The sequence below is a fragment of the Gavia stellata genome, chromosome 2, assembly GCF_030936135.1.
Source record: "Gavia stellata isolate bGavSte3 chromosome 2, bGavSte3.hap2, whole genome shotgun sequence".
NCBI classification, from domain to species: Eukaryota; Metazoa; Chordata; class Aves; order Gaviiformes; family Gaviidae; genus Gavia; species Gavia stellata.
In genome coordinates this window covers 67,587,427-67,614,137 of record NC_082595.1, presented here as the reverse complement: position 1 = coordinate 67,614,137, position 26,711 = coordinate 67,587,427, and the positions used below count along the sequence as shown (strand labels likewise).

Sequence of the window (26,711 nt, the reverse complement as noted above, 5' to 3'; positions counted from 1 at the left end):
GGCAATTTTCATCTTCGTATACGGAGTCCTCTGATTCTGTAACAAGGCAATTGCCAAACAATAATGGAGAGACTAAGGAAAGGGCAGATGGGTAGGAAGCCGCAGGACCTTACCACCTGAAACAGCACCCACGGTATATATAACATCCATTTTGTAACACTTAAATGAATGACACACAGTTCAACAAGACTTCTTTCAGAGGCTTAGACTCCTCCACTCCTGAAGCTATTGTGCTGATAAATAATCTATAACTGAAACAAGCAGCTTTCCCTGACAAGTTCGTAAGTTCTAACAACTGCAGAGAGAAACCAGTGTAGTATTGTCAACGCTGGTGACTGCAGTGAAAGGTAAGACATTCTGATCCCTACTTAGGTAAGTGCCTGCATATAGCAAAAAACCTCAAGCTTTTACACAGCTTTGTTGAAGCAAAAGAAGTTCCCTTACAGCATGCACCGCTAACCTAGCAGTAATACTTCTACACCCTTCACAATGCATGTACAAGCCAGACATTTCTGTACTTGGGAGATGACAAAGGATATAATGAGAGTACCTCTCGTTCATTCACATCATAGAGAAGACCCACTGTTCAAGGTTACTCTTGCAAAGCTCAGCACTGACCTCAGGCCTCTAACAGCTTCAGACCTGTTGTCACACTTCTTCAAAAGGACAAAAACACATTAAGCATTTATATAGCTTATAGTAACAGGATGGCCCTACATCAGCCACCAAAAGCTAGAGCACATACAGAGATTTATGACTTTCTTGTACTCCTGCACTGTGAGAGACTAGCTCTTTAGTTCAGACAACAGCAACTTCTGCACTTACATGGGAACACCTGGCAATTGTACCTCCAAATGACCCAATGTGGTTCTACTTGACAACTCTCTCTTTTAACCACTAACTGTAATGGTTCCCATATTCAAAGACATGAACACAGTTTTCTTGCTGTTGCCAAAAAAGCTGGGTAACTTCTTCACATATATTGTATCACCTTGTACTGACTCATTTACAGCAGAAGACAACCTTTTTTCCACCCTATTAAGTACTCCTCTGAAGGAAGAAAGCGAGGTCTGGAACATGGATATTAAGGTTTTTGGTAACATCTTGCAGACAATTCAACTGGATATCCCCTGGAGTACATTTATCTGAACCCAACATGCAGTCTCACTGGGAAAGGTTGACTACAAATCCACTTGACTCAGGAATACTGGTAAGCACCCAGGGAACAGAACAAATTCCTTTTCCACATTCACGCGTTATCTTCCCACAAAAACATCAATAAGATGTCAAACTGAATTCAAATGCTAAAGGAGAAGTGTGGCAACAAACCTTCACCGCCAGCAGGGAGGCAACAGAAGCAGCAGACTATCTGTAGGCTTAACACAGCCGAACTATTCACTGGGCAGCCTCTGGTGTAGTGAAAAGGTCAGACCACTTTGTGGGCAGACACAATGCCATTGTAATAGAAACACGTGGAAGAGGGCGGTCAGAAGAACATACACGTTTATGAAAAACTTCATTCATTATGCCGTTTGGAAATTTTTCATGTCTGATTAGAGAAATGTGCCCTTGATAATCTAGCTATGAAATAGATTTCCTTAAGGATACACAAAACACATTACCTCCTATGGACATATACATCAAGTGTCTACAATTTGTACTAGGTGAACGTAAGTTTTTATATGTTCATCCTCCTTTCCCATGTTGGTCAGAAGGCAACTTTCTCAGTCAGAGATGAGTAAAATAATATTTTATGATAGAAGAGTGTACTAGCTGTAGTGGAGTGACAATCTGAAGTCATATGGTAAATTTTTTGTAATGAGAAATGCTGATAGCCTTAAACTTGCTTGGAACATTATTCGAGTTGAGGGCTGTCAGTTCTTTCCAGCATCTCTCTCAACCTAAACGTAGTATTTTCATAACAATTATTAAATATTAAAAATACACAGTGCAGCTACCTTCTTCCCTTTAATTTAAATCTTCCTTTTTCAACTAACCCTGTGCAAATAAGTCAGTAAAAGCATGAAGAAATTTCTCCCACCTTGATGTCACAAATATCCCTGCTGTCCTACATTATTTTAAAAAGAAAACCTCATATTCCACCATAAAAAGTAGAAATTCAGTATCATGCAAAACTACATTTCTCAAAGCCCGAGACTCAAGAGTCCGAAGTATAATTTACTAAAAATATTTTTAACTATATAAGCTGTAGAGTATTAGAAATTTAAGATTTGCTATGCTTTTTGCCCCTTATCACTTCCTTCCCATCTTAGTAGAAAGTCCATTTTAAGTTTTGCTTTTAATTACCTTTTCCTCTTTAATGAGTGAAATTCAATTCCTGGTAAAAGTGACAAAGAAATTAAATATTGCTTGGTGTACCTGTATTGTGCAAAGGCAGAAATCTGTTTATTGATCGCAGACTCGCACTATAAGTATACTTTATCACACTTCCCAGAAATAAAACAACAAACAAAAGCAGAAAGAAGGAGAAGAATTTGGATCTTCTGATAGTCAAAAGAGAAAGATTTCAGTTAAAAAAACCTAATGGTTATGAAACTAAAAGTTATGGGAAAAATCTCACACTTAAATCTCAGTTTAAGCAATCCATACTAAGCAGTCAAATGACATGGTTGGTATAAATCCACTGGATTCTAAGTCAGACACTCACTGCAGTGAGTAAAACTTCCCTCTTTTTTTTTTTCCATATGCTAAACCATAATTTTAAGAAATATTTATTTAAAAATATGTCTAGAAGACCGTTTTGTCTTAAGGACTCCTTTTTAACTGCAAGGCTTTTGAGACACAGTAAGAAATATACCCATAGTTCTACATTTTCTTACCCAATATATCCAGCTGCCGTAAATGTGTACAGTTAGCAGCAAGCTCCTCAATGTCCGTGTCACACACAGACCTGTTGGCTGTAAGAAAGAGCTTTTGCAAGTTCGGGAGTTTACGTGCAAGGTTTGTGAAACAGCCTGTACTGCTCTGTAACGTAGGGCACCAGCCAAGATCAAGTTCTTCCAAAAGCTGGCAGCCTGAAGCCAATTCTGCTATTCCACTTTCAGTTATGTTTTTACATCTCCACAAATCCAGACTGCGAAGCTTTTTGCATTTTGCTCCCATCATGCTTGCTATAAGATCATAGTCTTCAATCTGCAAGGAAAGCAAACACTTTGTCATGTATACCATCTTTCCAGACATACATAGGTGTTTCAAGATTTGCTTGCTAACACACCTACAGATCTGTCTTGAGCATTTGTCATTTCTAAAGAGCTTTGAAAATTTTTTATTGTACAGTACAGCGACGTCTACTTTTGCAAAAGACAAAAATAAAATAAATTTCCTGTCAACCCCCAGACATAGGCGTTTTTAAATTCACTTAATTCTAAAGATCAGTGAAAATGCAGTGAAAAGTTAATTTTCTTTGAAAACCCCTTCTTTTTATTGCACTGTTGTTCTTCCTTCAAAAGATGATTGCAACTGTTTTCATGACCATAGGCACTGCCACCATAAGCACATGCAGATTGAAGAATGTGCTTATTTCCATTCTAGGTTGACCAGTTGCTGCATCTCCTTATGGAAGTCTTATTAGCTACCTTGGACAAGCCAAAGGGACTGAAACAGTCCTGCCCTCCTGCCACTATACAGGCAGAAGGAATGAAATCCATTATCAAAAACCATAGGAAGACAAGGACTGTTGGAAAAACAGTCACGCTGCCCTCCTCTTCTGTCCATGAGTCAAAGCAGGGAAGGATGATCCAATTCCGCTTTGTCACTTGCTTCTTGAACAACGAGGAAGGTCAGCTAAGTCTCACTGATGAGTGACCTGGCATGTCTAGCACCAGGGACAGCAGAAAGCCAGAATCCCCCTACATAAAGCTCTGGCACGCACATGCAATACAGCTCAGATGAGTGCCCTGCAGGAATTCCTGCTGTCCCTGTATTCTCTTTCTTTAAATCAATGAGTGTGCCCAGCAAGTCTATGACTCAAACAGCTTTTGCTGAAAATATTTCTCTCATGGTTATTACTGTACGGCCAGACACAAGCGTTAGTCTTGCTAGGAATGATGATTTGGTCTGAATAAAACCAAGTCAGTCTTGATTAGTTTTGGAAAGAAAAAAGTGATTACGCATATAAAGAATGCCCCAAAATTTAGGAAGAGGGTGAAGAACTATGAGAAAGCCTACAAGCTATGTTTTAGGCGTAGTAAACTAGTACGTAACCCTTAAGCATATGACTAAACTGCATTCATCTTGGACCTTTCAAGAGAGTATAGTATAATGTCAACTTAGCATTTAACATGTTTTTATGAAACATAAACCTAGGCCTAGTTCCAAAGCAAGCGTGCACATATACGCGCATCCCCGCCCGGCATGGTGTAAGTACTCACCATGACACAGCTGCCCAGGCTGAGGTGCTGCAGCTCCGAGCAGAAGTTCAGAATACTGAGCAGGGCTGTTTGCTGCCACAGGGGAACACATCAGAAGGAAATATGGAAAGTGAAACAAAGAGAAGAGGTCAATTAGACATTAAAGGCTGTCACCACATTTCCTGAAATACAGCTCAAAACTCTTTTACAGACACCACAAATGCCACTTAATGAGTCCCTGGGTACTGTACCCATTGATTGGCTTAAAGCAATGGTAATCGTTACAAACCTTTATGCAAGTCACTTTGGATGTGGTTTTGCATTGCCCTGAAGATACCTACAGACCCGTGACCTATCCGCTCATTTCCCATAGGAAAGCTGCTGAAGTAGTGTGGCAAGTTCAAATAACAGGCAAGGCCAGCCCAAAAACACAGAGGGCTGGCGACATACCAGAAGAACAGTGGAGGCTCTGACATTTGCTGATCGGCTGCAGCCTGATGGAACTGCCAATAGAGCTGCGCAGCATCAGGACCGAGCTGGTGACTTTAATGTCAAAGGAGTCTCTATGCTGACAAGGATGCTGACAACCATTGAGCACCTGTCACTACTTGCATGCAGACTGAAACAGATATAATGTGTATTTTACAGTCATGTTCCTGCCATTTAACATGGCCATTCTTTTCAGAAAGAACTGCACATTGCTCAGCCTGAAATTGGACTGGAACCTCAGATGCATCTTACAAAATATAAAGTACGTGGCTGTTCTGTTCCACAACACGGGAAACTTGAAGAGTTTTTATTTGTGTTTCTAAGGTACAGAAAAGACTATTCTGCATTGTCTGAGCCATATTTTGTTTTGTTGTTGGAAATACACACAGTGCAAAAAAGAACGTAGTCTGGGATTCACATCACAAATAGCTGTGCACCACGCTTAAAACATTCACCACTTCGTTAGGACTTTGCAATCTGTATGAGCTTGAAAATGGGAATAAGTTTCACAACATATTAACCATAGAAATCTGTGGACATCTACAGGATATACAACAGTTCTAACGAAAAAAACCTAAGCAATATACAAGGAACAAAATAATCTACTGCTAGTAAGTGGAATTCCTACAAGAACACTAGTCAACAATATCTGTACACAGGGGCAGTATAATGTATATATATTTTTTTAAAATATAAATTTACTTGTTTTCAGAAAGTTTACAGTAAATACTTTATTTAGTTTCCTCGGTTTGTTATAATCTAATGAAACTTGGCAGGAACATGATGTTTTGTCATACTACCGTGAAGAAATATCTGATCCCTTGCACTGAAAGGCTGGCAGATACAGAAGAGGAACACAGCGTGCAGTACTCATGGAGACCATTTCAGACATCTAACATAGGTGTCTCCAGGGAGCAATTAGAAACACTCAACACTTGAAGTGTATGGAATTTCAGCTTCCAACTTGGCCTTCTAAGATTTGATTTACCAAAGGCGACATAAAAGTAGACGCTATGAGTAAGCCTTCCTCACATATATCTTTGCAGAGGTCTTACAAAGCCACTGTCCGCTTGCTTGCTTTACTTTCATTCATGTTTTTAACGAAAACGATAGCTAGGGAACTAAACACAAGAGCATTAAAAAGTCATTATTAAAGATGTAACACTTTAAAGCTAGTAAATGTGTAAATATCCAATATGTTTTAAATAACGTATGTATTAAGCAAATGCTTCATTTGGGTTATTAAACCTGAATAAATGGGTAACTCCAAGAGAATGAGACAGTCTTTACTATTTAACTCAGTGAAAGCTATGAGCTTTAGAACCTACTCAGGTGCACAAATTAAAAGCAAAGTCCCCAAACACCTCTCTACAAATCTTAAATATCAGAGCTAAATAAATCAGTCTTGACTGCACACACAGTTCTAAACAGGGTTTCTGCAGGTATTCAGGTGACTCCGCAGGAAAGCTGAATACCATGATGCCTTCCACCATGGTTTTCAGTAACCGTTTCCAGACTGGAATTTAAACAGTGGCCTGAAAGGATGGGAAGCAGCAATATCTTTCCTTAATTGACATAAACTGTGCAAAAGTGAACAGTCACTCTGACCAGCTTGCAGGATGTGAGATCAGTTCCATACTTCCTCTTCTTCAAAGAGGGGTGAAATAGGTAGGAAGACTAATATTAATAGTTATCTTGATTAGATAACTGAGCTCCTTTTGTTAGCTTGAACAGGAATTTGATGCATCTCTCAGAATACCTTTTTAAGTCCCTCTCTAATTTGAGACAGTCCTTCCTGTATTGATGTGCACTGAGTCCACATTTTCAGAGAGCTTTCCACAACCTATAAAACCTAAAGTATTATTTTAAACAATTATTTAAAAAATGCAAACAATTTAAAAAAAGCACTAGGAATGTGGGTAATAGAAGGGAGCTTGGTAGAACACCATGTCGTACCATCACAAATCTTGCCAAGTCAAGCCCAAGAGTAAACAACTACTTACTCAACATTAACTATAGCACCTACATTAATTCCTCTTCTGGGGTGCATACATGCCCACACACAACAAATCAGATTTCTTTCAGAAGCAGTGTCTGTTCTTCTGTAACTGAGGTGGGGTTTGCATATGTCAAGAAAGAAGAAAAAACCCTTTGTGCATGTCTAGTTGTGCCTCAGTCAATTGAGAATCCAGGTGGCAAAGGACATGAAAATAGCAGGAGAGAATGGCAGCTCACACAATCCATATGCACTGCATATAGAAAGACTATCATTGTAATAACCTGTCTGTTTCAAGCCATCTGTCTGTACAATTCATCTCTCTGACTTGCAATATAAGATGAGTGATAACAGTCCTATTTAAGCAAAAGAGAAGAGCAAGGCAACCACCCGACCCTGAAGCTGTAACCCAGGCCAAACTTCAGATGTTAGAGTGCTTTGCAAGAGGAGCTAAGAGGCCACCTAAATTCTGGATCAGCAAGCTTTAACCTGGAGAGTCTAATTTCACTTTCTCAGCCAAGCAGAGAGAGTCAAATCAAGGACCACCCATATAATACTATTCTCGAGGCTAGTAGTCAATACATATATGGTTTGGAGATTTTTTGAGTTTTCCCTGAGCCAAAGGTGAGGTTTGGCTTCGTACCTCCTCCCCTTTACACAGACTGAGAAAAGAGTGGATGATTTAAAAAAAACCAACCAAACACCAAACTCAAACCAACAAAACAAAACAAACAAAAAAACCACCCTAGAAACAAACTTAAGGTAAGAATTACATTTTCTTTGTGGAGTTATGTATGGCATGGCTTCAGTGGTCTGAATTTTTTCTGCCATCCAAGCCAAAACAAAAACTACTAAAATAATCAATTTTTACAAGATGGCACAGACAACAGGAAGAATCCAAAGGGGACAAATAAGTGGCCTACCCTATCCTCCATTCCAAAGAAATGTGTTTTCAGATGAGGAAAACATAGAGCTGAAACTGTGCGGGAGTTGCTTTAAGAGAGAAGACTACTGCATCAAAATGATTAGAAGGATATGATACTGCTGCTAAACACAACCTTACAGAGCAGATCACAAAAATATTTTAAGGCATGGCAGTTAGTCTTAAACCTCAGAAAAGGGAAGCAGACTGCCTGAAGAGTCTCTGAAGACTTTATGAACAGGTCAGACAAACATCTGTCAGGACATCAACAGGATTGATCCTGCCTTGGACAAGAGAAGAGATGAGATTACTGTTTGAAATCCAAACTTACTCCACGTGAGACAGGTGAGAGGTCTGCCCAAACATGAAAGTCCTCCACTCCGCAACACAGGCCAGCCTGGAAGACATTAATGTGTTTCATATACTTTACCTAAATAGCTGATACTGGACTAACTTGTATCCTACCTGTCTTTGTAAAGACCTTAGACATCACACTTAAGTTTTGACTTAGACGTTGCAAGAGTGTTGCTGGTTTGAACAGACAACCCATCAGTGGAGAAATCAAATACTGGTGCCAGAGTAATACACTTGCTTGACTTTTCTCAGGACTTTTTGCATTCATGATCCATCAGGAAGTGCAAATAATTTCTGATGTTAGTATAAGGAAACCATCCAACAGATAGCCTGAGTTCAATATCCGTTCAAACAGAAAATCCTTCTGTCTGTGGCAGATGTGGCTCACCTGTGAAAGATGCACTTTGAATATTTGACCATTTACTCATTGCAGTTTCATTGTCAAGTAGTCCAAGATTAGAAAAAACAGAACAAAAAGGTTTTAAAAAACACAAATGATGCACAATAATATGGCTATCACATAATGGTTGCACTATAATAAAAGGCATGAAAATAAGTGCACCACAGTGTGCCTCTGGAAGATTAAAGGAAGAGCTTCAGAAAAACAAAGTTTTAGGGTTGGGATAGGGAAGAAACAGTCTGCACCTTTTTATAAACTTTCTTTTTATAGAGAAATCTTAAAAACTAGTTTTAAAATTGTTACTTTTTATGCTGGGAACAAACAATGAGCTGTTTTTTCCCTTTCTCAGAAGAACTGTGTCTGACATAAGTTGGGAATTCTTCCAGCCCCTCAATGAAACAACTTCAGAGCCTAAATCTTTTACAAGACTTTTATTCTCCTGCAATTTTTTCTTCAAATTTTTCAATGACATGAATGCTGACAGAAAGTAATCTTGAAGTCTCATTAAAGACTGCTTCCTCCCTTCTTTAAATATGGTTTCCCTTGCTTGCTATGTTTTTAATCACAGTTACTAATTCTCCAGTTAACCACTTTGTCCAGGAAAAAAATGAATTATGCAAGACTTAAATTTTGGTTTTTTAACATTAAAAATTAAAGTTGGGGTAGAAAAAAAAATTCCTTTAATCCGCGCCCCCCCAATTGCATGATATGAGAGAACAACCACAGCTGTATTATTTCTTATCATTTCCAAACGACGACCTCATCTCTAGCCCTCCCTGCCCTATCCCCCCCAAATCCTGTTGTCTCCACTTACGTTCAAATACTTATATAACGTTAGTTGCAGGCAGATATCAGATAACATGCCTACATTTGCAATCTCACCACAATGAGAATATTGCATTTTTCCACACTATCAAAGAATTAATATAACAATGTTATATAACCACAATTTCTTTTTCATATTTCAGTTACTTATCTCTCCATCAAAAAAATGCATCTTGAAGAGTCTTTGGGGTGAGTTGCCTTTGCATATAAATTTATGAGGTTGTTACATTTAATAACAGGTTCTATCACAGTATTTACCCATGTTTCTAGGTAGCATTTTCATCTTACTCTACAGATCTATGTTAAAATAATGTAAAAAATATTTGCTTTTAGGTTAGAATCAGGGACTTTAGGACTGTATTAACCAATTGTACTCGTTAACATATTTAGACAAGCTTATTCCACAAATAAACACCTTTTCATAAGACAAATAGGAAAAGCATCAAAAGATTTGATCAGCCAGCTAATAAAGAATTGTGGAATACCGATTATCCAGTACTTAATCACATGCTGTTTGTATACAAATCAAATTTACTTTTCTCAACACATTTAGCCAGAAGCTGATACAGCAATTAGGCAATTACTACAGGACATCAAACAGTCAGTATACATTTGATACTATGTACTTATGTTTTGGGAGCTTATTTATCTGACAGAATACCTGACAACATTATTCCATTTAGTAACAACTAATAATCTGAGTGAAAATCCAAGACAGAAAATTCAACCTTGCCTGAATGAGGAGGGGTAAATGTAGTAATGAAGAGGTAACTCTGCAAGGTACTCTGAGTATTCCGTCTTCCTAATAAAAGTCACAGTCAATGACTTTTGAATGAATTCCTTAAAATTCTTGGAACCTGAGAAGCAGACGGAAAGGAGAACTGGAGAACTAAAGACTAAGGTCAGTCCAGTGAAATCTTCCATGTCTCTCTCGGCCCATTAATCACATCCATATTCTCAGAAGCCAATCCCTCAGCAAAGAAATCAAAATATTCTCAGAGCTGCACAGAAAGGTTCCTCTGTTCATGATCTGGACAGGAGCTTCTCTTTTGTTCCCAAAAGGAACAGCAAGGGAGGTTGTGACCATCTGACTCAGCCATACAAACGCACAACAGTGGGAACAGATTAGACCAAAACATCTCAAACTTCAGCATACGCATCATGAGTGTTACTTCTACTGCTGCAGATACAAACCCCCTTCCTGAGCAGCTGCCTTGTCCTGCACACAAGTATTACTGCATATGCATTACTGTGTACAAAATGAGTTTGGGAATTCCCCTTACAGGTAACGCAAGGCCTCCAGCACGCCACAGGCTAGAATTCTCCTGCTGGAGAACTAAGTGAGACATACTACATATACAAAAGACGTAAGTAGTCTGAATCACGTCTTTCTGGATGTAGTTACAAAGTAAAGACAATACAGAAATTAGCAAGTTAACATGTCAAACAGGTTAACAACTCCTTCCTTAAAATAATAATAAAAAAGATCTGTCAAGTTATCACAAGTAAAACCAAACCTCTTAATGCTGAACATAGACGCATAGAGAGCCCCACAGTGAAACAAAAAGCTAACTATCAAGCCGATGGGAAAACAGAGAGGGAAACCACCACTTGTTTTAAAAAAACTACAAACAAGCTCTTGACAAATCAAGAAGAGAAATCACACGTGTGGTACTTACCACTTGACATTGAGATAATTGTCTCACACAGGTTATTTATTGGGATCAAGTAATCTGAATCAAAAGGGTGTCTGGAAGTTTTTACATAACAGCCTGACTACTGGAATCAAGGCCAAACTTTTTGGAAGGGAAGACTAGCAACTACAAGTTTAACCCCTTCCCAATTTCAAAACAACAATTCAAACCTCCTTTGGTAAGACCCGTCCTGCTTAACAGCAACCATATCCTGCTTTTCACCAAGGATGCATTTCTGAAGAGTGCAATGGTTAGTGATTCTGTGGGTAGCAAAGTAGTTTTCCCCATAAGAATTAACATAACAGAAGGCACACATGCAGGGACCTAAGAAATACATGCTGGTTTAATACAGACAGGTCACACATATCATGTGATCATCACCTGAGAGATGTGATGGCTTTTAAGCTGGCTTTAAAACATCATCCATGTCATATGTGGTCTCTAGGTATTTCAATGGTGTGCGTTATGTCCCTACGTACATGCAACCACTCTGAATTCTTGAAAGAAGTATCGCTTTATCACCAACCAAATTCAGCTGCTTCATCTGCAAGACTGAACACCTGACAGAAACTGCCTAAGGGGAACACCCTCACTGTCTCTTTCAGGGCAGTTACATCTCCATCATTACCACTATCCTCCTCAGATTACTCAGACAGACCAGTCAAAGGTGAAGGATGGTAAAACAGGGTAATAATGACAGCTAGCAGAGCAAAATACCAGGTGACTGGCAGCAGAGCTCCAGCAATGGCCAGAGAAGCGACAGAGAGCAGAGCATTTCTGTAGCTGGGTATGGACCCACCACCCGGAAAAGCAAGCTTTCCTGAAGCCTGTTCACCTCCCTCGGGGCAGGCACTCTCATGCAACCTGGCAGGAGTAGTTTTCCTGCTGAACCCCACATCCCTCAGAGCCCCACATCACTCAACGTGAACCCTTCAGACAGAAAAAGGCTGCTGTGGTCCACTGCCGAGCTTTTGGAGAGAGAGCCCCTCCTCAAAAGGCCAACCAAAGGAAACATCCTGAACTGTCCTCTTTCGTATGGCAGCTTCCCCTCTCTTTACTACAAACTGACATATAAAACTTTTGCCAAAATATTGCAGAAAACGAACCAAATTACTTCTAATTTCAGGGAAAATAATTGAGACACTTAACCAAATGTTAATTCTGCTTTAGGACTTTCAGAAATACCTTAGTAAATAGCAACTGTGATGTGCTCCTGTGTAAAGCGGAGACAAAGAATCTTGATGGCAGCACATCACTGGATTAATTTTTTAACACTACAGCTATTAGTATATATGACTAAGGTATCTTTGGAATGGCAATTGAATTCCATACGTAAAACTGCATAAAAGGAGGTTCCAGTAAGATTCCTTCAAAAATGAAAAAACAACAACCCCCCCCCCCTCCCCGTGCAGTAACACAGCTCAGCAAAGACAAAGTTCTTCCCAATTTTGGCTTCTAGTAGCAAGGATACTGCAGAAACAGTTACTGGTGTTTTCCATCAACTGTTTGAAAATACACAATTATAATTTATCACAGTCTTTATCTTAAGCCAGTGAAGTTCTATTTCATAGGTACTGCATCAAAAAAAGTTTTACCATACCAGAACTACCTGTGGTAAAAAAACCCAACCAACCAAGAAAAACCTCAGATGAAAGCAGACAATTCTATTTCAATCTGAGTGCCACTACCGCTATAAATATTTGTAATGGCAAACACCTCATGAAAATGTAAAAGGTAATCTTGTTAATTAAGATTGCCAAAGGTAATTCAAAAACTATATAAATTCAGAACACTTTTTTTTCCCCCCTCCCTTTGGCATTATGTAACACAAGAAGAAAGCCAAACATCAACTTTTTGGGTGTAGGGTTTTTTTTGGTACAGGGATTTTAACAGTATTATAAGGCATCTAGGTAATTTCAGTTATGTACTTGTTGGTTATATGATACTTTGAAACAACTATGTTAAAGATACAAGGGAATTTGAGATGTTTAGACATGAGATGACATGTGTGCTTATAAACACATGAGTCTCATTGGTTTAACCAGTTAAAAAAGAACACAAAATGAATTTTAGATACTTACATAGTGCTAGCTTTAGTTTTCAGGAAAAGTTTTCATACCTGTTGGCTTCCTAGAAAGCACTCATTTTCAGAGTACTTCCAAGATTTTGAGTTCTAAGGATAAATACTTATCCTCAGTATCTTATTTTTGTGAAAAAGAACACATCTTGGGATAGTACACGAACATTCAATAACACACAAAATACACAATATACTGTTTCTGGAAATTAAAACTGGATCTAGAGGTCTACAAAGCTATTCAAATTGTTCATCTTCTTTTGGTTTCATCTATCTTCACTTCTCTGTATGTTAGTTTTCAGTTAAATGAAAAGTTACAGAAAAAGTCAGTTACAGAAAATGGCAGGGAATCATATGCCAAACTAGAACTAAATGGTGGCCAGATTTGCTTTATGCTCAAGTCCTTCAGTTCCCTGAGCTAACTGGTGCCACTTCATGAGGAAGCAAATAGAAGAGGTCACCTCATCCTTTACAAGGAAGTTTTTGTGGCCTTTAGGAAGAACAAGATACCCATATAGTCCCAGGCAGAGACAACCACTGCAAGTCTCCAATCATTTAGTTCACAGAAATGCTTATCTATCTTAAGCAAGTTTTCTTTAGCAATCCTTTTCTCAATGTTTCCAGAGGAAAAAGGCTGAGCTTTGTAACTAACTGAACTTCCTGCAACTTAGAAAAGCATGTTATCAAGGTACAGTATTTCAAGTCCTTATACACCCCCCCACGTAGAGTACCCTATATAGTACCATACATATCAGAGAATCTCAAAGTCTTCTGTATATCTATCCTCATACCACAGCTATAAAATGAGAAAGTTGCTATTATGCAAATTTTACTGATGGGAAAAGTGTGGCATACAGAAACAGCGCATCTCATAACTGGCCGTTGTCCCAGTCACAGATCAGGAGAAAAAGCTCATGGGTTAAGTCCTCAATTAGTGCCACCAGCACCAAGTCACAGAATCACAGAAGAGCTGCAGGTTGGAAGGGACTTCTGGAGACTGTTTAGCCCAGCCTACCTGGCTCCAGCTCAGCTGGTCTCTCCAACCAGACTGAAAAAAGCTGTCAACAGATGTAGGAGCCAGTCCCTTTCTCACCTTCTCAACTGATGTTTGCAGAAGGGGTTAACCCTCTCCCCTGTCCTTTATTACCACAATCACAGTGTATTTAAGTGATGCTTATTGGATAGAGACATTAATGTAGACAATTTTCATTTACAGATTCAAAATAAATATGGCAGCAAAACCATTTTCCTCTACAGTATAAGCTGGCATTAGAACAGGAAGTCTGTTCTCCCTCAAGCATCCATCCAGCTATCACCTTGAAAGACACAACATGGAAGGAAACACGATGAAAAGGGTGAGAATTGGAATATATTTGTTAAAAATCAGCTCACTCCTCCTTCCCTCCCCCCCTGCAATGTACTTGAATTATTGGACCATTTTTGAGATGAAGAACTGGACAGTGATAAAACTTTTGCCACCAAAACTTTATGACACAGGGTTAAAAACAGATGCAATATGAACACTGCATAAGCATCAGGTAAAAGAACAATGAGAGCACATGGAAATGAAGGTGGAATGAACCTTATTATTGAGTGCAGATGTAGCCTTTCAAAAGTCAAAACACTTGTTTCCTCACAAACAGGCGCAGTGTAATTTGCAAGCTGGGATTCAGGATGTACAGGGGCACCTTTTTGTTCTCTACAGCTACTTGGCAGTGCCAGGGACACAGCAGGGACTGGGACACAGCAACACGGCAATTACTGAATTAATTCAATGAAAGTAATAGTCTCTGTAGTTAACTCAATCACTGTATTTTGGTTTTGCTTAATTTGGTCAAATTATGCCCTCCCTTATGTCTGCAAATCTGTTTTACACCTTCATTCTTCCCCTTCACTCTTCACACTACAGGCTCAAATGACCAAATTCAGCTCTATGAGCCTGACATGGGATCACAAGGCACCATCAAGGCCCAGTGTTGCATGATTATTTGTCACCAGCTCAACCTCCATCCAAGAATCTACTTTCTAGCTAAAGGCTTTCACCTCCCCACCCCCCTCCCCAATTTGTTTGCAACTCTTAATCCTAAAGATTTGTACCCAAGCCAATTAAGTTTCGTCCAAGCTGAAAAACCTCAGACAATAGCTCTCAGAAGTATAACATAAGCCACAACAGGTTATTTCTGAAAACTCTGTAGAATGATTTTACGGCAGCATTAACTCTTTCATTGCTCACGGCATAAGAAAATAAGAGCTGTTACATTTACTGCTAAGATTCTTATGCGTCTTCTTGGTATCTAAAATTTCCAATGTCCTCTCTTAGAGCTGCCCAAGTTCCAAATTCGCTCTTGGTCAAAGATATCAGAGATATAATTTATAAATACAACACTTGCTTTAAAATGGGTGCAAAACAAAGTCCTTTATCCATTGTAATTTGATTTGAAGTTAGTTCATTTTGTTTTTCAATTATAATTGTAATACAAACTTTAAAAACTTTTTCTTCACACATTATAAAGAATTCAGAATATCATGCAACATGAAATATGTAATCTTATACTAAAATTTACACCCAGCCATAAGGAGACTGTCAAGTTCTCCCTCCTATTGTAATTGTGGCTTTGATTTCTTTAAAATACAGGTTTGGCTGCATTATTTATATGGATGGAATACTTCATGATAACCATTAAATCAAGATAATATTCATACTCAAACCATAAAGATGTGCATTGCCAATTACCATATACAATAATACCTTCATTGTTCATTGTATTCTTTAAATGTATCAATGCCAACAAGTGCTTAAATTATGCTGTGAATACACTTTCCATGAATAAACATTAAGGAGTCATGTATCAGCAAAAACCAAAACCACCACAAAAATCCCAGAAGTATAATAGTGGTCTTGAGCTAGCAGAAATTACATTTATAAAATGTTGGGATTAGTTTCTCAAAGCAAGTTACAGATTATTTCAAGCATATACAGAATCGAACAACCTTTCAGAATGAACTTAAAGCACTGCAAAAATGAGCTGCATTTACTAGGGAGGCATATAGTGATGCAAAACAATTTTTTTCTTTTTTTTTCTTTTCTTGTTTGGCCTGGAACAAGTTACTGAAAGTCACTGGACATTCCTCTTTTTAACAGACAGGTTGGAATAATTCAAGGATGTTGGAAAGTCCCCTTCAGAGGTTTGAAACTGATTTTGTACACAGAAACTTGCACTCAATAAGTCAAGGAAATAACATTATTTACAGCCTTAAGAATCAGCAGGGGCAAGGACCAAAGACCATAAACTCCTCCAGACCGTGCAGCTATCTTCCAAAATAGCAATGCAGTGCTTTTGGTGCCAGAGATACTAAGTAGCAGAACACCAGAATTGCCCATTACTCTAAAAACATACACTTTGGAGCTTTGATTACAGAGACAATAGGAATATTTTTAAGTACAAAACCTATACAAAGAAAACAGCTAAAATAACAAGAAACTGTCACAACAACTGCTTATATGATTACATAATATGTTGTAAATTTTATTAAGTTTCTGTTTTCCTCAAAATCTTTTTCTGAACCTAACAGGTAAAAATCATTAACAGTAGTCAATTTTCTGCAGAGTATTTTCTCAGAATTCGTCCATTACCATAATAATAATCATATAAACAGAAAAGTACAACAAATACTTTAAATCTTAAAAGCAATTTTGCTCTTTTTTTGCATTAAAAAAAATAAAAGGAAAGAGTACTGCAGGATGTAGTCTGAGTAGGGAGATCCTACACCTGGGCAGGTACATGGGAGTTTGATTTCATTTAATCAAAATGCCATTTATGAAAATGTTAATGCTATACTTTGTAAAGGATTAAGCAAAACCACAAACAGCTTTATCAACATACTGACAAGAAGGATGGAGAATCTTCATCCCATATCCTATGTTATTTAATCACACACCCAAATTCACAACCAAAAGAACAAGTTGTTCTGTTTACCCAGATGTGCTCTAACACAACACTGAATTTTCAACAGACACTGACAACTGTGGAGTAGAAAAATGACCCCTTTTTCACTGGTATCAGAAATAACATGCAGAGAGGGGCCCTCCTTTAAAAGTCAATTAGAGCATTAGGTACTATTTTGCTTTTCTTGTTCTCTTTAGGATGTTCTCTTTTTTTAAAAATACTATCACTTCCCTTAAATATTTCAACTTAAGTGTTTAACTTGATTAGCCATAACAATAAATTCACCAGACTGTTTACAAGCATAAAAAGTAGTCCCCCTCCTCATTTGATCTAATTTCACTGTGCTTCAATTCCAGTGACTGCCTCTAATTGTGCAGTAAGATACACACAAAGAAAATGATGATACCCCACCAGAGAACTCATTTTGGTAAACTTTTTACCTACTTGTTCTCTGCATATTCATTCCCTCTTCACATTTTGGTAATTACCTCAAAATCCGAAGTAATAGCAGAAGCGTAGCACCCCATTTTTACATCAAGGTGGTTAACACAGGATGAAGAGGGATACCATCCCTCTGTACAAAAAATGACAACACATTGATAATCATGGTAGGACTTGCACCTTTGCTATTCTAGAATATCACAGAACCACAGAATCACTACGGTTGGAAAAGACCTGTAAGATCATCAAGTCCAACCATCAACCAACACCACCATGCCCATTAAAACATGTCCCACAACACCTCGACCACGCGTTCCTTGAACACCTCCAGTGATAGTAACTCCACCACTTCCCTGGGCAGCTAAAACCTGCCCTGACACAACTTGAGGCCGTTTCCTCTTGTCCTACCTCTTGTCACTTGGGAGAAGAGACCAACACCCACCTCTCTGCAACCCCCTTTCAGGTAGTTGTAGAGAGCGATAAGGTCTCCCCTCAGCCTCCTCTTCTCCAGGCTGAACAACCCCAGCTCCATCAGCCGCTCCTCATAAGACTTGTGCTCCAGACCCCTCACCAGCTTCGTCGCCCTTCTCTGGACATGCTCCAGCACCTCCATGTCCTTCTTGTAGTGAGGGGACCAAAACTGAACACAGCATTCGAGGTGCGGCCTCACCAGTGCTGAGTACAGGGGGACAATCACCTCCCTACTGCTGCTGGCCACACTGTTTCTGATACAGGCCAGGATGCCATTGGCCTTCTTGGCCACCTGGGCACACTGCTGGCTCATATTCAGCCGGCTGTCAATCGATACCCCCAGGTCCTTTTCTGCGGGGCAGCTTTCCAGCCACTCATCCCCAAGCCTGTAGCATTGCATGGGGTTGTTGTGACCCAAGTGCAGGACCTGGCACTTGGCCTTGTTGAACCTCATACAATTGGCCTCAGCCCATCGATCCAGCCTGTCCAGATCCCTCTGAAGAGCCTTCCGACCCTCAAGCAGATCAACACTCCCACCCAATTTGGTGTTGTCTGCAAACTTGCTGAGGGAGCACTCTATCCCCTCATCCAGATCATTGATAATATATTAAACAAGACCAGTCCCAAAACTGAGCCCTGGGGAACACCACTTGTGACCGGCCGCCAATTGGATTTCACCCCATTCACCACAACTCTCTGGGCTCGGCCGTCCAGCCAGTTTTTTACCCAGCAAAGAGTGCACCTGTCTAAGCCACGAGTCGCCCAGTTTCTCCAGGAGAATACTGCGGGGAACAGTGTCAAAGGCTTTACTGAAGTCCAGGTAGACAACATCCACAGCCTTCCCCTCATCCCCTAGGCGGGTCACCTGGTCATAGAAGGAGATCAGGTTGGTCAAGCAGGACCTGCCTTTCATGAACCCGTGCTGGCTGGGCCTGATCCCTTGGTTGTCCTGCACATGCCCTGTGAGTGCCCTCAGGATGAACCTCTCCATAATCTTCCCTGGCACCGAGGTCAGGCTGACAGGCCTGTAGTTCCCCAGATCCTCCTTCCGGCCCTTCTTGTAGATGGGTATCACGTTGGCAATCCTCCAGTCGTCCGGGACCTCCCCTGTTAACCAGGACTGCTGATAAATGATGGAGAGCGGCTTGGCAAGCTCCTCCGCCAGCTCCCTCAGCACCCTTGGGTGGATGCCATCAGGCCCCATAGACTTGTGAGCATCCAGGTTGTTAACTGCTTCCTCCTGGATCATGGGGAGTTTATTCTGCTCTCCATCCTTGTCTTCCAGCTCAGGGAGCTGAATACTGTGAGGATACCTGGTCTGGCTATTAAAGACTGAGGCAAAGAAGGCATTAAGTACTTCAGCCTTTTCCTCATCCTTCATGACAATGTTCCCTCCCACATCCAATAAAGGATGGAGATTCTCCTTGGCTCTCTTTTTGTTGTTAATATATTTATAGAAACAATTTTTGTTATCCCTTACGACCGTGGCCAGATTGAGCTCTAGCTGGGGTTTTGCCTTCCTAATTCCCTCTCTGCATGACCTAACGAGATCCTTGTACTCTTCTTCAGTTGCCTGCCCCTTCTTCCAAAGGTGATAAACTCTCCTTTTTTTCCCCTGAGTCCCAGCAAAAGCTCCTTGTTCAGCCAGGGTGGTCGTCTTCCCCGCTGGCTCTTCTTACGGCACATGGGGACTGCCTGCTCCTGCACCTTTAAGATTTCCTTCTTGAACAATGTCCAGCCTTCCTGGACCCCTTTGCCCTTCAGGACCATCTCCCAAGCGACCCTCTCAACCAGTGTCCTGAACAGGCCGAAGTCTGCCCTCTGGAAGTCCATCATAGTGGTTTTGCTGACCCTCCTCCTTACCTGGCCAAGAATTGAGAACTCTATCATTTCATGGTCGCTAAGCCCAAGACGGCCTCCGACCTTCACTTCTCCCACCAGACCCTCTCTGTTTGTAAACAGCAGGTCAAGCAGGGCACCTCCCCTGGTAGGCTCCCTTACCAGCTGTGTCAGGAAGTTATCTTCCACACACTCCAGGAACCTCCGGGACTGTTTCTTCTCGGCTGTGTTATATTTCCAGCAGACATCCGGTAAGTTGAAGTCCCCCGCAAGAACAAGGGCTTGCGATTGCGAGACTTCTGCCAGTCGCTTGTAGAACGCTTCCATCCGCCAGATGCAAGAAAAAAATTTGGATCAAGAGACTTGGTGCTTCATTTTGTTTATTCTTTGGTTTATTTTTAAGAAAAAAAAATGCAAACCACTGATTTATTTAGGAAAACAGTGGTGTAAATGGAATAAATGGAATTTTTTTGTTTCTTTTTTTTTTTTTTGATTTTGAGACAGAACTTTTACAGAGGACCATAACACACACATCAGGTCTGTTCTCACCTTCTTACTTACTTTCTCTTAATAATCACATACTTGTTATCAGTTTTCCTTAGTGGATTCATGGCCTCAGATTCTTGTCTCTGAGCAGGTTCAGTTGGCAACAACACAACCCCAAGATCTTCATTAAACATTAGCGTTGTTCCCTTGTTTGCCCCTTAGAAGCTCCAACAACAAAGAACCAGTAGTAGCAGAAATTTCACAAAAATCACAACACTACTACATTACAGTTCTTTGGTAAGTTTTAGAGAGGTCTAAATCACCCCAGAGCATGCTTGATGAATTTATCTATCCTGTCTTTTTGCATCTAGACATCAGTTACTACTTAACTGGTATTTCTACAAATCTGTGACTTTTGTAACTCTAATGCTCTAATTCAAATCCTATGCTACATCTTCATTCTTTCCCTTTTACTTTTCCACCTGTGATGCACAATGTATATTAAGTGGCTTCATATTAACAAGTAACACAAAAGCATTCTCTCCAGTTTACCTATTTAAATTTCTAGAAATTTCTCTTCCATAGTTTGTTAGGAACAGTGCCTTTTTGTTTCTACTTATGTATAAAATGGAAGCACAATCTTAAGTAAGCTTGATTATGAATAATATTCTTGTCAGCTACAAGCAGATGCATGTCCATACACATGAAAGGCAGAAATGAATCTTCACAATTTAAGAGCTTCAAAGACAGGAAATCTTTACCACCTACATTCAATCCAATCTCAAGTTCTGTTCAGCAAACTGATCGCTGAAAAACGACAGTTACCAATCATTTTCAGATTATACCTCAGCTGCTGCACTATTACAAACATGAAGTCTCAAACTTTAGAAGTTACCTGAGGAGAATCAAGTAAATTATGATCAATCAACAGTAGAAAAAAAATAAAGTTCTACAATCTTTGCCTCTGATACAATGATCTTTTTTGGATCTGAAAAAGCCTTGTGAAGTACAGAGCACATGCTTGAAGTGAGGTAATGAGATTTATCCAAGATTTAAAGAAAGTCTAGCAAGATACAAACAGAACAGATATGCCCAAGGTACTGAGATTCAGAGTCCTATACAAAAGGCACTTCAAAGCAGGGCTCACCAGATTATTTTTTAGTTTGAAGAAAATAATAATTGTTTCAATACATAGAGCAACTACTGCAAAGTAATAAGTTACTGAGGAGCACTGGCTTCACGGTGACTGCCTTGCATACCCCACAGCAAATGCCAATCATTCCAGGTAGCCTACCCTTTAGTCTAACTACCTTGCATTACCAAATCACCATTACAGACAGCTAGCTAGACCCTGGACACAAACGTACATATGATTTACCAAAAATAGGACAACAAGATACCACTAACTTTGTAGCACATGTCTTTGGTGTGAACTGCTTATAAATGAAATAAGGTACTAGAACTTCAGATGCCCCTTAGACATCTAGTAGATAAAGCCTACTGTTCCAGCTTCAGTTCTTCTATTACACTACAGTTTAACCCCACACAATCCAGTGTCATAACCTCACTTCTGTGCACCAAAAGCATAAGCAGAAGTAACACACACAAGCAAACTCTTCTTAAAATGTTTAACTTAGAACTAAAAGCTAGAAAGAAACTGCTGAGACATGTTTTTCCCCCCATTTTGGAGCTCTACTAAGCAGTGGCTTTTGCAACAAGAGAAGCACAAGTATGAGAGCTTCCATGTAAAACAGAGTATCAAAGTTGCTGGTAAGAAGTAATGGAATTGCTTCTGATTCAAATTGCTGAATTTACTAGGATACAACATTTGTAAAATGTGGTAAACTACAACAGTCTTCTCAACTGTAGCATGTAAACCCATTCCATCTTAGATAGGAAATATGTTGCAGCAAACCATAACCACCCTGATTTGGGCAGTTGAGTAATTGTATAAAGAAGTAATTTTTACCTGTAAATGAAAAATTTGTGTTCCATGTCTCTCATACTGCTAATATACAAAGACAGTAGGGATCTAGTAATTAGTAAGTCATTCTAAAGGAAAGAATGTTGATAATTACAGTAAGTTACTAAACAGGATAATTTCCCAATTATATTGCCAAATGCAGTCTGTCTGGAGTACACTTCAAAACAAGAGAAAAAGCTTTCACATTTGTGATTTCACTACATTGCTTAAAACAGCTGGTGAAAAATCACGAATCTTCCATGCAAGTTAAAACATGCAGGCTTTTTATTTATTTTTGTGAAATCCAGAAGCTGTTTTGAAAATAAAAAAAATTGTATGTTTTTTGAAACTACTTTTGAATTTTCTTAATTTTGAATTTACATGCACAATTCAAATTCACTTCTTCATTAATGAAAAAAAAAAACCCCCAACTTTCCCAGAATTGGAAGTATTTATTGCAAAGGTTAAAACCACTTGTTCCTACCTCCACTTTTGTTCGGTAGAGAATGAGACGCTTTAGGCTGCCCACTTTGGCTATATGGTTGAAAGCCTGAGGTGGTATTTTATCACATGATGAGAGATTTAATTCCTGAAGATTTGGACACATTTCAGTAATGACCTCCAAGCATGTTTCATTGAGGAAATGGCCACAAGACAACTCAAGACGTACTAGTTCAGAGCCACAAATTTTCAAGAACCTGTAAAAAACACATTTTAAGTGAAAAATAAACATACTTTCAGGTGAGAGTCTGAATACTGTCAAAACCTTAAGCTTGGAAACAGTTCCTTTCAACAATGACAAGCCTACAGACTACAGCTCTTATGTCACCTCAGTTAATTAACAGAAAACATTATTAGGTTAAAGTAAATGAATCATAACCACTCTGAAGAAGTTACTTCTGAATCAAATCTGTACAAATCCAGAAGAGAACAAACTAATTAGGTTTTGAGTTAGAGAAGAGAGCAATATTTAAAACCAAAGGTAGTCTGAGAGTCAAGGCTGTTTCATCAACATTAACTTGATACTGTACATAACCTAGATATTATACAATGTTTTGTACAAAGGAATATTTGACTACATACATTTTAAGAAACACAGAAAGCTATATACTGCTATACATGGCATAAGGAGGCTAACATCACTAAAAGCACCTTTAAAAAGCAATCCTACCTTGAAAAAGAATTGCAAAAGAATCATTGGGGGTGAGAATGGTACAGAGAGGGCTTTTTATTAAATTAACATTAGTCTTGAAAACTCTGTTTCAGTTTAGAAAGTTGGAAACAGTCCCCAAAGCCAATTTGGACAATGGCCTGCAAGTTTCCACCAACAATTTCATGTTTCTTTTTATCTCAGAAAAATCTGCAAATGTAAAAATGAGGTTAAACAAATACTTTTAAATGGATGAAATAGTCAGGAGAAGTATTTTAAGGCTTTCAGAAGAACATCTCATTACTTTCATTAACAAATAAGTCAAACTCAACACTTCGTAGCTGTTCTAAAACACAGAGATTCCTAAAGACTATTTCACATGACTTTCATTGGAATTATAAAAATTTAAGACATTAGAAGACAAAATATCAAAAATTTAGAAACTTTGATGGTCTCTGCATGAATTCCACCTTCTGACAGAGACCCCGTGTCAGAAATTCAAGCACTATTATATATAATCCAAGCTTTAATTAAAAATACATAAGCTTACATCCCTTTTTATTGCAAAGATAACCTTCAAACTGTGAGTCAATCACTAGGTTTGTAAGTTTGATATTTAATAGGAAAGAAAACCCCCACATGTTTGCAGTGATTTTGTTATACTTTATTTTAAGTTTCTCCAGCAGAAAAAAAAAACCCTAAGTTCCTAACCTATGGGCTGCAGTGAGTTCCCATTGTTACTTTCTAGCATAATGGAGCTACTTGTGACAGAGCATGAATTGGTTTCTCATAATAAATATTCTGATCTGCTCTATTACCAGTTCTATCCTACAAAAAAACTTCATGCAGACAAAACAGCTTTAAGTTCTGACGCTTTCACCACAAAGTTAGTACTACTTTTTGGGCTTAACTCATACAATAGAAATGCCAGAGAGACATCACACTTCTGCTTGCACAAAAACTCCTATTGCTACAACTAAACAGGTATTAGCCTTCCCAAGACTTTGTTCCTGCTGAAACTTAGGACGAAATAGCTGCTGGTCTTAAAAGCAGACACGTTCAGGGAGGCACTCCTCAATGGCACCAACAGTAGCACAGGACTTGAAGTCCGTCCTTCAAGATCCAAGTTTTCAAACCTTCTCCTTTCTTTATTTTTTCATTACTCACTCAAGTCACAGTTGCCATTTTTCATCACCTTTCTTTATTCCTTTCATCCTGCACATTATGTAGCCTTAGTTTGATTATGCAGATCCTATGCAATATGGAGGGGAAAGGAGATTCCAGGGTGGCATATGCATCCCTGGAGGAGGTTTCCAAGAGTCACCTGAAACCTTGACTGACCTGATCTAGCACTGGAGACACTGGCACTTCAAGTGTGAGCCTGGAGCAGACGACCTTCAGAGGTCCCTAACATTCAACATCTCTATGAGCCTATGCAAACAGAAACAAAGAGAGGATCTGCAACATGAAAGGGGAGACATAAGCCCCAGAGCCACAGGGGTTCTGCTAAGTATGGCCTTCAAATCTACTTTTCCACTGTTTTTGTCTAACTCTGTAGTCTCTCTTTAGAATCTATTTTAGCTTGTAAAATGAGAGTTTATCAAACACCAAGCACTTATTTGCTGTTTTCATACTGGATACAGTGAATTCACCTAGACTGGTAACCTTCTTACGGGAGTGTCAGAGCTGAAATGACGCAACAATTCACAACAATTAACATCAGGTATTTAAACATTAGACTGCTATTTTAGGCTAGCAATAGAGTTCAACGCTGCCATGGAGAAATGCAGAATGGACATGCCTGGAAATCAGAGTGGAGACATATGGATTCATTGCTGATTACCAATTAGCCAATTCCTCTATTTAATGAGTGCTTTAACAATACATTCACACAGCTTCTTTCATCAACAAATTATGAGGTTTGTTTGAATGGTGATATTTTCCATAAAACCTTGTCAATAGCCACTTATTATACCTCTAGCTTTTAATTTGCTAACAGATAAATATTTTATGAATTACTCCATTACAATAATGGATGTTAGGTTAACTGCCATATAATTTAACAGGGCTTGGCTGTTACAAATATTGGTACAGATCAACACTCTTCTCCCTCTAGGACTAGTAATAGTTAACATTACAAGGTCAGGGAAACACTTATTTAACCCCCCGCACTTGGAGAACTCCAGGCTCACCAGCTTGAGGAGTTACTATCCTCATAACATTTTATTTAAATTCATTACACTTGAAACACACAGGCAGAGCAAACACAGTGATAGCAATGAGCACTGCCCTTCATGGCTTTGCTGCCTTTTTAGAAAGGGTTATTTAGGAGACATTAAACAGAAAGGCAAGGGGGATAAGGGACATGCAGCAGGGTACAAGAACGAGCTGACAGGCATGAAGAGATGAACAGAAACAGGAGGAGGAATTTGAGGAAGTCACCAACCAGCACAGGGCAGAGAACGTTACGCAGAACTGCAGAGTTCTCTGAACGATCAAGGCACCCCAATCTTTGTTTGCACTTAACAGGCTGCTCAGGACAGAGGTTTTTGCTAACGTCTTTCTATATGGATCTCCAAAGCCATATGGCAAGGGAGAACATGGGTTCTTGTGCTTTCAGAAAAAACGTGTCATTGCCTTCATACTTCTGAGACTTACCAGACGCTGGATGCCTGGCTCTGACTTGGCTAATTTGAAAACAAACAATCCCCAAAAAAGCACCTTCCACCTAAATCAACATTTCTTCACATATCTCCTTTAATCACTGAGGACTGACTGGTTCCTGTTTTTAGTCTCTCCTCTGTTCTGCACAGTCATCCATCCCTTTAGTTTTGGTTTTATTATCAATATTTTATACACACATTTTCTGAAGTGATTTCTCTTTATCCCTTCATGTTTGTTATGAAATATGACTGACTAAACAACCTAGAATAATGTGAACATGTACATTTATTTTGCTAGACACTGGATTTGGCCTTTCCCTCTAAGTTCATCCTCATTCTAAATTACAGTATTTCAGGGGTTTTATTGATTGTTGGTTTTTTGGTGTTGTGGTGGTGGTTGTTTTTTGGTTTCGTTTTTTGGTCTTTTTTCAGTAAAAAAGCAATCTCACTTTCCATCACCTTCTGTCTGCTTTCAAGAACTACTGCTCATTTTCCTCCAATTCAGCTTCAGCTTTTGGGAAGTAAGTTAGTCCTAGTGAAATCCTTCTGAAACATCAAATGTATCTGTTAGCAGTTAGGATGCTATTTGCTTATGCTGATGTTAAACCCATCATGATCATGGGG

The 26,711-nt window shown here is 39.2% G+C and overlaps 1 protein-coding gene across 1 annotated transcript in view; it reads right to left on the bottom strand.

Annotated features, from left to right (window-relative positions):
* Positions 1–26,711, bottom strand: part of FBXL4 (F-box and leucine rich repeat protein 4) — a 62,495-nt gene that overhangs the window by 5,365 nt on the left and 30,419 nt on the right. Inside the window, exons 5-7 of the mRNA XM_059835475.1 lie at positions 22,759–22,972; positions 4,392–4,463; positions 2,841–3,153 (exon numbers count right to left, since the gene is read on the bottom strand). Of these exons, the coding sequence (XP_059691458.1) occupies positions 2,841–3,153; positions 4,392–4,463; positions 22,759–22,972 (599 nt within the window). The remainder of the gene's footprint in view (positions 1–2,840; positions 3,154–4,391; positions 4,464–22,758; positions 22,973–26,711) is intronic.